The sequence below is a fragment of the Sycon ciliatum genome, chromosome 1 (genome assembly GCF_964019385.1).
Source record: "Sycon ciliatum chromosome 1, ocSycCili1.1, whole genome shotgun sequence".
In the NCBI taxonomy this organism is placed as follows: Eukaryota; Metazoa; Porifera; class Calcarea; order Leucosolenida; family Sycettidae; genus Sycon; species Sycon ciliatum.
Window position 1 is genome coordinate 58382257 of NC_088643.1, and position 12790 is coordinate 58395046.

Here is a 12790-nt window from a genome sequence, read left to right on the forward strand (position 1 = left end):
CTCTGCTTCAAAGCTCAATTTCAGCTCGGGGTGAACAGACATAACCAGGGAGTTGTAAAATACCGGTGTTTTATGGCTCCCTGGACACATGTAGTTATCCATCTCCAGCTGTAAAGAGAGTAATAAATCAAAATGAAGAAGTGCTGGTAGCACTCCCTGCCCCTCTTCACTTCAGTCACCAGTGTGGATGGGTGTCCCATAAATGACAAGCTGGTGAACTGGTCAACGAAATCATGAGTGTGACAGGGCATTGTGTCACAGCTCAAAAATAGAGGTGGTACTAGTACTCGTCGTACAGATCAGATCATCCTTACTGTAGGCAGGCTCTAAAAGTTTGTGCCAGGACTTGGAGACCCTGGATGACCAGAGTAGTGGGCAAGTCTGTAAAGTTTAGACCCTGATCGGATGTTAATCAAAGCAGAAAGAGCTTGAAATGGGGAATGTTTTCAAATACTGATCGCCTGACATTCGGCTGCTGTGCTACCAGCAACAGCTGCATTTTATGTAACACAAACCAATGGCCACCATCGTGGTGTAGAGCTGAATCTACGCTCATCACACATGGCAGATGTAAATACCCTGTCCTGATTTGACGGAGCGATGACTAGAGGCGATGTCCAGGGTACATCGTAGCATGACTCGGATATTGTTTTAAAGTGGCTCTCCAGCGCTGCGAGGAGAGGATTTGACACCACAGCGGTAATTTTCAGACGGCTAAAACCATAACATGGATATCCGATGGCACATGGAAAACACAACACGGCTTTCTCTTCTCGACGGCAATCGTATTGTAGGCAAATGTTCGCTACGTGCTTCTTGAGAATTCCAGTCCTTGGCACGATACGACATTGGCATCAGCTACCCCATCCACTGGGGTAACGTCAAAATTCACCTGTGCAGAATCACACATAAGAATAGAGGAAAGCATCAAGGCTTCAACAATTAGAGACTGCATTTACAGAGCTCACTTCCAGTGACCTCAAAGTTCCCGTCGGACACTCCCGAAAGCAATGCAAATGCCAGTAGTTTCCCACGGCCGACATAGTTCTAAACCGTACCAAAGCTAAATGGTCCAAAGAACATACCCCAAGCAGGTTCTTGCAGAGCTCAATGGCCGTCTGAGTGTGAAGTGTGAGTGGACCAGTCCGAATACGAGATGTGCCTTTCGCCAGCGCCATCAGGATGATCAGCTGCACAAACAAAAGGAACGAGAAAGTCAGTTCCCCTCTTAGCCTGGGACTACAACCCATCATAATCCACACAAGCACATGGGTGAATCATGCACTCAAATGTGTCTGGAAAAGGGGAGTCCGACTGTAACGTTAAAATAATGAAAAACAACTGGATTGCATCACCCAGAACTGACCTGATCTTGGAGATGTTCATCAACACAGGCACCATGCTGAAGGTTGTTGGTGAGCATATCAACAGCGTCGGCTGCGATGTCACGTGGTCCCTTTCCTGCACATGAACACGTGCATGCATGCGCACAATCAGTTAGGTAACCGAACAGCAAAGTTAGCCCATTTTCAACATGGATACGCGTACAGCGATCAGTTCTGTGGTGAGTATACCCGAGTCTACAGGTGACAAGGTTGCTTGGTTATTTTGCGGCAAAACAAGACCTGACGTCCACTGGAAGTCCAGCCAAATACCAATATCACCCACCCAATTTTGTCTGTTGGAAGAATCGGAAACCGAACTATTTGCCGGGTCTATATTTCAGGGTATGTAACAAAATTGGCGTAAAAATTAATAATTACACCGGTGACGAAAAGGTGTTCTACTTGAAGGGAATGTGGTTCACCAGAGAACTTGGCAAAGTTGTGCGACTATTTTTTGGCCAAAAAGGCGGACTGGCCCGGCAAGACACGCGTTTCCTTACCTCTCGATCCGAGACCAGAACCTGCCAGTAAGCACCCAGTAGATGTCTCAGCAACCAGTCTGGTGGAAGACAAATACAAATGTAGATGGACACAACGAATGCAACAGCACGCAGAAAGAAGCTCGAACAATACCGGACTCCATAGCGATAAAGATAAGAGAAGCTAACAAACTTATGCAGAACATTGACTGGAGTACTGTTCATCTGGACTTGCCCAGACAACTCGTTGTGTTACAAATTTACCATACATCACTGGGAGCAACCCACAGTTTTCAACGAAAAAACCATCATCAGGCAAACTTACCACGGACCCCTTTAAAATGTTTTCACTATACGATATCGTAGTATTAAATGTACAGTCCAATCTGCTGTAAGCAAGCTCTGCAATAGGTGGCCATCAGGGAGTCCTAGCATCTAGGGAGACGACCTGGGTGACTGTAACGCTAAATGACGTGGGTTTCAACCACTGGTTGCCCATTACAGTTGACCTTTGGACAGGGCCTATTTATACAATGCTCCAGTATGGCATCGCTTGTTTGGGCCACACTTCAGGTCAGCAGATCAAGACCTCGATCGCAAGTTGCATAGACAACGGATCATGAACAACTTCCAAATCTGGGGTAAAGCGCATATTGTTTCAGGTACTATGTGAACTTGTGCCGTCTTCCTAGACGCCATGACTCCCTGGTGGCAATCTACCATTACTGACATGTTTTCATGCACTGACGGTTTCAATACAAACTGATCTGCCCAGGGTGACCAGCTTTCAGCTTCTTTTCCTCTCCACTTTCATATTTTCATATTCTGCATTTGAGCTAAATGAAAACAGAGGAAAGTAACAGTAGGGGCATGTTCAATTGGTAGGATCTGGATCCAGATCAACCGGATCTACTGGATTCGCATCCTTTCCCATCGCGGGGAGCAGCGTTGACAGGATCCACCGGATTATTTTTTGCCACAAATCGTGCTCTGTACGTGATACGTGTACAAATGATGAGAATAAAAGTGATGATGCGGAAATCGTTGCTTTCTCTCATGGAAACCCTAAAAAATCACTAAAATTCCAGATTCGATCGAGGGGAGCGTTTGATTGGACCTAGGTGGATCCAAAGGATCCACTCAATCGATCTGGATCCAACCCCTAGATTACACCTGTACAAAGCACAATGAACTGCTCACAGAACGCCGGACTTACAAGACACATGAGCCTGTTGCAGTAGCTTGATCTCGCTGAATGTATTCGCCGGCAATGTCGATCTTCACATCGGCAACCAACTCCTTGTGCCGATTGAGCAATAGCCGCTGACAGGCCTTGGCAATATCATTGCCATACTATCCAGAACAAGCAGAGCAGTTGGAAATACTGTACGCGTGAAGAAAGCAATATGTGACCCATTGTTATGGGTGGCCTTTAGACCTACCACTGTGTCACTCAATGACAATGGGTACACGATGCACCAACACCCATTTCCGTGTACACAAGCACTTGTGTGTGTGTGTGTGTGTGTGTGTGTTAAATCTGTGGGTGCACATCCAGTGCATTTGCAGATTTGCGTGCTTCTCTTGCGACGGGCGTATACATGGAAACATGGTACATGGTGTGTGTGTGTGTTTGTGTGTGTGTGTGTTTGTGTGTGTTTGTGTGTGTGTTTGTGTGTGTGCGCGCGTGCACGCGTGTGTGTGTGTGCACTTGTGTGTGTGTGTGTGTCACTGTGTGTGTGTGTGTGTGTGTGTGTGTGTGTGTGTGCGTGCGTGCGTGTGTACGCTTATGTGTGCTTGTGTGTGATCGTAAAGACTGCATACTGGTGAAGAATAGTTGTGAATACATCACAATTCTTGCGAACTAAGTTTAAGTTTCTACAAATTTACGATGGGCCAAGGTGAGAGACTTGTATTTCAGTCCGTGTGTTCAGTAAACATACCCTTAATACGGATGGCCGTGCTATCACACAAGCCCAGTTCTGTCCCGCAAACGGCATTCAGACTTTACACCTAGTTTTTAATAGCGACGTCAACTTTTGAACATGAATGTGTACCTGTGTCACATCCATCCACCCACGTGCAAACCAACACACAAACACATCCACCCACACCCACACACACACCCACGTACAGCCGTACAAACAAACACATGCACCCCCCCCCCCCCACACACACACACTCACTCATACATGTACAGGAAGGGAGCCGGACAGACAGACAGACACACAGGCACACATGCACACTTACACCTCTGGGTAGCTCCCCTGCACAGATAGCAGTGCCAGTGATTCGCACAACATGCCCGGGATCAAGCATCTCCACTGCAGATAGCTGAGCAACGGGTTGAACATTTACATCCACAATGCCACCACCTCTTGGAAAGAAGCCACTATAAGTAATGACAACAAGAGAATAACCCACAGACAGGCTAATCAACAACAAGGATGACAGTACTGGTAGAGACTCCACATGCCTATGTGAATAGTCCGGCTACAACCTTGCCAGCTGGATCAGCAAAAATAAACAGATTAGAGCGCAAACAAATCATTTGCTTACCGCTTGACAATGCTAACATCGCAGTCAACACCAAAGCGTTTGGATATCGGACAAAAAACCTGTTTGGAGACACCATATAACAGAGAGAAAGAGAAAGAAAGAAAGAGAGAGAGAGAGAGACACACACACACACACACACACACACACGCACGCGCGCGCGCGCACAGGTGCGCAGGCAGATAGACAGCACAGGAAAGAAAAGCATCCACTGAAACTCGCTCATGGCCTCGCCAGAAGACAATCAATAGTAGTGGATGGCAAGTCATTACTGGTCATGGTCACCTTCCCTACATGTAGTTCCGAATAGCCTGGCTGTGGATGATGGTAGTACTCAGGTACATGTACAGTTGAAATTGGATAGTACCGGTACTAAAATACTAGTACATGCAGCGTATTGAGTGAATGCCCAGTAGGTGCAACGTGTACAGTACGTGTACAGTACGTGTACAAGCACAAAGTAAGTCTATGCGGTACCCAATCATCTGATGTCGAGTCGGCCTACTCACTTGCTGTATGTAGTCGACGGGAGGTGCCATGTCAGCATTGGTGCCGCCGCGTAGCTGAAGGCGAGTAGGCCGAGGTGCGAACAGGGCGCACGGCAAGGACACTTGGATGAGCAGTGCAACTGATCTACAATGTACCGCAGTACAAGACACAGCAGCGGTACCAAGGGTATACAAAGCACACACAATCATACTACATAACATGTACTACGCTGGCTTTGAAGTACAGTGTGTGGGCGTCGGGAGTTTGAATATTGTACTGTTGTACATATGAATGGCGCTGCCCCATGAGGAAATGAAGGCATGCGTTGACACTAGCAGCACAGTCACAAGAGATGTACATGTATAATTATGTACATGCACATGAAAAAATATAAATGCCAATACATGCACGTACACGCGGCAAACACGCACACGCATCACGCACGCACACACCACACACGCACAAACCAGAAGTCAAATCCACAACTGCAAATTACCCAGCCGTTCCCGGGTCGGCCTGAAAACGGCCGCCTTGCAGTTGCCCGGGGTGCAATTGAACTTCAGTAGCGCCCACACCGCCACCGACCAAGTTGCCCTGACTCATTTCCATGACTAGGCCGAGGCCGGTCAAGTGCTGTGCTCTCAGTCCAGGCTTGCTGCGCTTGGCTCTGATGGAGTGGAGAGCAACAGGCTGCCGCAACAGGCATGCCAATGCTGCCGAAATCCTGATGATCTGCCCACCCTGCAGGACGCACACACAGAAAGCAAAGCAGTCAAGGCCATGCAGTGCACACACATGCCCAATAGAACACACAAACACAGTTGGACACACACACACACACACACACACACACACACACACGTGTACGTAATGGGCCTCCCCGAGGCACACATAGCCTACCATTTGGTCTCCTGCAGCCCAGAGCTACTTCAGCGCAAAATGGAGCGCCTCCAGAGATCCATCGGTGACATTCTGGTCTACCTAGATGGTATCCTGATCTTTCACCTACCCACCTAGAGCGCGGCCATTAGTTTGATGCAATCAAACAAATACTGAAGGATAATGTCACTCTGAACGGCAGGAAGTCCACAATCAACATGCACGAGGTGACGTTCCTGGGTCATCAGATCTTGGCATCAGGTGTCAATTGTGCCAATGGCAGAGCCCAGACACTACAGGACATAAGTGACCTCGAGGACGTGGCCCGAGATGCATTCTTTCATCGGATTCTTTATGTACCTTATTGAAGGCCGACTCAAACCGCCGCCTGGAGTTAACGAGGTGTTTGTTGTGCTGGAAACGGAGGGTCTCTGTAAGTTTTTATCCCTTGATAATACCTGGTTCCGGAGAGTACTAAAAAAGGGGCAAGCATTTCATCAGCCTAGTCAAGCTCTAATGATATGGGGTGAGCCCCCCTCCCCCTAAACACTGTGTATTGGGCAGAGATTGGCATTTCTATCATGTATTCCATCATTCAAGAGATATCAGGAGCCTCCTCGACAGGCGAACAGCCTTTGGGGAATCCTTAGTTAAATAAATAATTCGAAGTAAATCACGTACCCCTTCCAGAATGGAGCCATCAATGCTGACAGGATCTCCACTGCCTGCTGCCTTTCCGCTCTTCAGCATGGCTCTAAACAAACTGAGTCTGGTGCCAAGGTTGGCGGGTGACCAGTTACGAAAAATTGTTGGAAGTATCTTTGCAAGGAAACAATCAATTCCTACAAAGTTCTAGATATCAGTAAGTCAAAAGATGATTGTCCCACGTCCTCGGAGCGTATTCAGTTCCTCTGCTTCTCCTATCTTTCAAACAGCAAATCCCATTACGACATTGAAATCGTCAGGTCTTCACGGACAGAGGAAGGCCTAGCACGTAGGGACCCAGAAACTGAGCACATTTGCAGTAAGGACAGGTGCTGGAGTTCGAGTATGTTTTGTTTTCGGACGAGCATTTCAAACGAAATGGAAATAATTCAAATGTCACGTGCACACGCACGTGCAGTCGTGCACGTCGACATCATGAGTAGATCTTTTTTTCAAAACCTCGATCAACACGTGCTCGATCGGATTGTACCAGTGCTCCAAAAAAATTTCAGTTTCAGTTTTTAGTCCTTTCAGCAAGGACACAAGCTCAGACTACCTCTTGTGGTATGGGCAAGGAGCTCCCAGAGGCAGAGGTCTGCAGATCAGAAGTATAATACTTATACATGTTGGTCATGTATAATGCTCTTGGGCCTGGCTGGGAATAGTTGCATTGGCCACATTCTCCGTTGTTTCAGAGCGAAAACTCATTCTTCATTTACCTCTCCAATTAATTCATTTCAGTTTTCGAGAAGTATCTACTGTGCTACAATGGCCTCTGCTGCCGCTGGCGAAACACGCACAGAACCTGTGTACTTTTCAGACACGTATCTGTTCTCGTTTGATAAAGCGTCTGTGCTGAAAGCGGAGAAATTGGAAGGCGATTCCAATGACTATGCTGTGGTTACTGATCAGACAATCATGCACCCTCAAGGAGGTGAGTAAAGAGTGCCGCTGCCGTTGAGAGCTTTACTTTACATCCACCGAGGGACATAGAAGTACCGTGTTTTCCGGAGCATAAGCCGCACTGGAGTATAAGCCACACTGGAGTATAAGCCACACCCCCATTTTTTTTTGCCACGAAATACAACCATCTACCCTATTTATCACTGGTTTGAGGGAAAGACGCAGATGGGAAAAATCCGAAGAAAAAACTGACTGTCACCAACAGGACTCGAACCAGGGACCCTTGCTTGTAGCCAGCCATGCTCTAACCACTGAGCTATGGTGTAGCCGTCATCCCAGCAGAGACCGTTCAACATTTTCTTCAGACTTCGTAACTCACACTTCCTGCGAATCCACGTAGGCGGTTAATTTGATTGTCGGAGTATAAGCCGCGTCACCTTTTTTCAGAAAGTGGTGGACATCACGCAACTGCATTGTAAATAAAAGGGGGTTTGTCAACTGACAACCGCTCTATTTAGTTGCTATTCACTCTTTAGATGAAAATTCTTTTATTAATGATGTTGAAAAATTATTGACGTTTCGGGCCAGTCACCCATCGTCAGAACAATGTACAAGGAGCGAACCTGGCCTTTTATAACGAAAGCAAGCGAGAGCGTATGTATGTCCATGTACAAACAAACGAAACACACAATAGCCGTATGCAATTGAGTGTCTGAATTTGCATGTACAACTGACAAGGAGAAGTGCGCTAAAATAGTGGGTATGCAACAGCTCAGCAGATAAAGCGCACGTGGACATACATACGCTCTCGCTTGCTTTCGTTATAAAAGGCCAGGTTCGCTCCTTGTACATTGTTCTGACGATGGGTGACTGGCCCGAAACGTCAATAATTTTTCAACATCATTAATAAAAGAATTTTCATCTAAAGAGTGAATAGCAACTAAATAGAGCGGTTGTCAGTTGACAAACCCCCTTTTAGTCACCTTTTTTGGGAAGAATTTTCAGTGTTCAAAGTGCGGCTTATACCCCGGAAAACACGGTAGGTACGAGGTGAATAGCAATTTCTGGACATGAAAATAAAATAGAGGCCCACTGGCTGTGTGTTTTACATTTTTCATATCTTTTTGTATCTATTGTATGGCTTAATCCTTCATCTTTCCAAATATGTGACAATTGCTCATGCTGTGATCCCAGAGACTTTATAGCAGGATGTTTTCGACAGGCCAATTTTTTGGCCTAAATTTCAGTGTATGGAATTCTGGACATGAAAGTAAAATAGCGTCAATAGGCATCCTATACTGCACCATTTTTGTTATTTTTTCTATTGGTGGACTGCAGTTGGCCTCTCCATACTTCCAGCCAGCAGGTCCAAGACTATACAGCGTCTGAAGTGGAGTGCACATGGGGAAGCCAACGATTCGTCCATTACTTCTTATTTTACTCAAAATTCAAAATTCTCTTGCGACATAGTACCACAAAACTCGTTGAAATGCCTCCCAAGAAAAGGCTATCAACAAGGCACCGACACGAGGAGAAACTACAATAGCCCAGCTGTCAACTACAACAAGAAAAAAGTTCATCAACCTGACTGACTTGACTCTACACGCGACGAAAAATTATTTTACTCGAAATGTCCAGAAATGTACAATGTCCAGAAATAGCAATTCACCTCGTACATGTAATGAAAATGTACTCGTACATGCACCTACATGACATTGTGCTTCTGTGTCCCGGGGTGGATGTTGGTAAAGGCTTTGTTAAGAGGCGGTAGATGTTTTAACCCATTGAAGCTGTAACTGTAAGGGAAACTTCGAAGTTGCGGATTCGCCACTATTAGTAAATGAAGTTGCTTGCTCCTACGTGGAATACAATGCTTCCTGCCGAACTTGACGCTTGATTGACTCACGACTGCCGTCCAGAGCACACGAGGAGCCTGTCGCACCTTCCACTCGGCAAACCTGCAAGAAAGCACCACTCCCTGCTCAATATACAGTGTTTGGGATATTTCACCCTGCATCAGTTGAGCTAGAGTACAGAGTACTAGAAGGCTGAGGAAGATTGTGCCTGAACTGCTGAAGAGCACCATTTATATAGTGCTCTCCAGGCTAAACCATCACAAGGGATACAAACTTACAGAGACGTGCTGTTTCCAGCGCGACACACACCTCACGAAGCCCCAGGCAGCAGCGCGAGTCAGAGTCGCTCATTAAGTGATGCAAAACAGATGCTGAGAGCCAGTAGCTATTCACAACGCTGTCACCTCCAATTATTAATCGCACACCCGTGTGCGGGAAAACAATACTAACTTAGAAGTAGCGACTTCGGCGGTATTAGTAAATGAAGTTGGTTGCTCCTTGTCCCTCACGCTGATGTGCGACTAGCTGTTGGAGGTGACAGCGTTGTGAATAGGTACTGGCTCTCAACGTCTGTTTTGCATTACTCCATGAGCGACTCTGGCTCACGCTGCTACCTGTGGCCTCACGAGGTGTTTGTCGCGCTGGAAACCGAGCGTCTCTGTCAGTTTAGATCCCCGGTGATGGTTTAGCCTGGAGAGCACTATTATATGTGGTGCTCTTCAGGCACAATCTTTTTTCAACCTACTCTAGCTCAACTTATGAAGGGTGAATTACCCGAAACACTGTGTATGGAGCAGGGAGTCGTGCTTTTTTGCAGGTTTGCCGAGTGGAAGGTGCGCAGGCTCCTCGTATGCGGCGGATGGCAGTCGTAAGTCAGTCAAGTGTCAAGTTCGGCAGGAAGCATGTGTTCCACGTAGGAGCAACCAATTGTATTTGCTGTAAGAGAAGTTGCAAGTCAACTGCAAATGAAGTCAACTTGATGATCAACATGTGCGTGGCAGAGTGCTCAAAATCAAAATTTTCTTTTCCCTTTTCAATTCCCCAATCTTATGAATAATTGAAGAGCTGTACATACTTGAAGTTCACTTTTCTCAGGGTTCCCAAACTCTATTGCAGCCATTTCCACATCACCTGCCTGAGATTTGGCGAGGCTTTCGCAGCAAAGAGACTATGGGGGTGTTCATTTTTTTAATCTATAGGTTTCGGTGGAAACTACTTCTTTCTGTGAATGTGTTCTATTTTTTTCTACCTCAAACGGTAGATTCTACTTTCCTCTACCATTAGTCTACAGTGCAACACGAGTTGCCACGTACAGTAAAGTAAAATTCGCACATCCGCGTTATCACCGGCTTACGATTGTGTTGAGGAACACAACCAGCTTAGAGAAGTTTCGCTCGTGCCAGCCCACCACCATGCCTGACTATACCAGGGTGGCAGACGCAGTGCCTTGTCTACATGTATACAGTACTGTCGGGCGGCGAAGAACGATCAGGCTAGAAATTCATCAGGCACAGCATACCAATGTACCGTAAAGTCTTGTATAAAAGCCGCACTTGAATAGAAGCCACAATTTTGGGCCCATCAAATCACACATAAGCCTGGTTTTAGTGTTGACATACATAGAAATACCTGTCTCGTATAGAAGCCTGCAAAATTTCACCAAGAAAGTCATAGAAGCCGCGGCTTTTATACAAGACTTTACGGTATACACGGTGACTCAACTACGCACACACTGTATTACATGAAAATAAGAACGGTCTAGGCTAGGAGGCTGACCCCCAGTTCTTCGGAGAGCGACAGTACTGTAATGCCAAGAAAATAATTGAGAGTCCTAGCTAGCCAGGCATACCGGTAGTTGTGCCGCGACTACAGTGGGTTGGCAATAGTTTGTAAACTGTACATGTATGCTCCTCTCATGCAAGCCATTTGGCATATGCAAAGCTGTGGGACTTGGCATCCCATTGGTTCACTTCAACAGGACCATACCAGCATGGAGATAATAACATAATAATGGAACTCTTATGTCTGTGGGCACGTGGATGTATCATGCTCACTTTGACAGGTGGCCAGCCCTCGGACCAAGGCGAAATAACTACTTCAGTTGATGGTACGGATGTGGTGTTTCAGGTAAGGGTCTGCTGGCTTGCGAAGAAACCGTTTGCTGTTACCGCGAAGCCTGACTGAGGCATGTCGGTAATGCTGCAGCTTAATGTTGCACGATGGTACTTCGAAGTATTGTTTAGCTTCCCGATGTGAAACGGAACTTGAATTTGATAGGACGGGAAAGAATGGTCTCAGAAGTGCAATTATCGTTGAGGAGTTGCCCGCATGTTGCCCAGCATTCTCTTGCATTGTGTGCGTGCATGCATGCATGTGGAGAGAGCAAGCGCAGCACTGTCATGTGATACTCATTATCACACTGATAGGAAAGCTAGAAGAAGAGGCGCGTTGATCAGTGTGTTACCGCAGTGTAACACCAGCATGCTAACATGTTAGTAACTTACCGGCTAGTATCTATTACTATCCTATCTACTGTAGTATCTTACCGGCTAGTATCTATTACTATCCTATCTACTGTAGTAGCTTACCAGCTAGTATCTATTACTATCCTATCTACTGTAGTAGCTTACCGGCTAGTATCTATTACTATCCTATCTACTGTAGTAGCTTACCAGCTAGTATCTATTACTATCCTATCTACTGTAGTAAAGTTGAGAAGTCACCACTAGAGAACACACGGTTCCTATTCCAGATTTTGAATCAATACCCTGTGGATGTAGTATACATGCACTGTCACTAAAGACAGTAATCTGCTGTGTTTGATTGCTGTTGTTCAACGCCCAGGTGAAGCAGGTCAGCAAGGCCAAGGACAGCCAGGAAATCAAACACATTGGCTGCTTTTCATCTGGATCTGCTGAGCTGTAAGGGGAGGAGTGTTTTTTTTCTTTCTTCTCATACCGTAAACCAAGTTCACCTGCTTTTTCGTTGCGTTTTGCTCCACCATGCCTTTGTGTGTTGTTTGATCTAGTCACTTGGGGTACTGTAGTGTCGCGCATAAAAGCATGACCTGTACAGAAGCATGCCTCAAATAGAAGCCGATTTTTCGAAGCGCGCCGTGACACACGGTTGGAATAGAAGCCGCTCTCTGCAAAATACACGTGCAAGTACTTGCACAGTACATGCGTGGCAGAATCACTGCGCAGTATAGACTGATGATGTTGACTGTAGAAGCATAATTGAATAGAAGCATGGTTTGAACCATGCTTGGTTGGTTTAAATGGCAGTCAACACCTGCTTTTATACGCGACATTACAGTAAACTAATCATCGGCATGCATGTACAAGGCATTGTATAGCAAGAGTAAATATGCTCCCAAGGGTGTGCAACTCTGCACATGGGTCTCCAATGACGAAAACTCACATCATGTGTTCCAAGTACGATTCGTACTACGTACAAAGGAGGTCAGCATGCTCGCAGTCCAGATAATATCATGCGGATGACTCACGTAAGATGAGTAGGTTTCTGTCAGGTAGTGCTA

At 46.2% G+C, this 12790-nt stretch overlaps 2 protein-coding genes across 3 annotated transcripts in view; one reads left to right on the forward strand and one right to left on the reverse strand.

The window, feature by feature from the left end:
* Positions 1-187: 187 nt before the first annotated feature.
* LOC135804583 (RNA 3'-terminal phosphate cyclase-like) lies at positions 188-6849 on the reverse strand. The gene is made up of 10 exons (XM_065318480.1): positions 6470-6849; positions 5406-5650; positions 4930-5053; positions 4424-4482; positions 4115-4256; positions 3081-3217; positions 1886-1944; positions 1367-1461; positions 1086-1190; positions 188-892 (listed from the first exon to the last, which is right to left on the reverse strand). The coding sequence occupies exons 1-10, from the start codon at positions 6536-6538 to the stop codon at positions 806-808; spliced, it is 1122 nt and encodes a 373-aa protein (XP_065174552.1). The 5' UTR covers positions 6539-6849; the 3' UTR covers positions 188-805.
* Positions 6850-6998: 149 nt separating this feature from the next.
* Positions 6999-12790, forward strand: part of LOC135804585 (alanine--tRNA ligase-like) — a 17237-nt gene continuing 11445 nt past the window's right edge. The window contains exons 1-3 of one of the 2 annotated variants that reach the window (XM_065318482.1): positions 6999-7427; positions 11315-11379; positions 12097-12173. In XM_065318482.1, the coding sequence (XP_065174554.1) occupies positions 7133-7427; positions 11315-11379; positions 12097-12173 (437 nt within the window). In that variant the 5' untranslated portion in view covers positions 6999-7132. Of the gene's footprint in view, positions 7428-10007; positions 10191-11314; positions 11380-12096; positions 12174-12790 lie in introns of those variants that run through there. The other variant, XM_065318483.1, reaches the window with a different exon arrangement.

Coding starts and splice junctions, on each gene's coding strand:
- LOC135804583 (XM_065318480.1), bottom strand. CDS start 6,538: ATGCTGAAGAGCGGAAAGGCAGCAGGCAGTGGAGATCCTGTCAGCATT. Junction 1,945..3,080: donor GCAACAGGCTCATGTGTCTT/GTAAGTCCGGCG, acceptor GTCTTCCACCAG/ACTGGTTGCTGAGACATCTA. Junction 893..1,085: donor TCTGCAAGAACCTGCTTGGG/GTATGTTCTTTG, acceptor GATTCTGCACAG/GTGAATTTTGACGTTACCCC.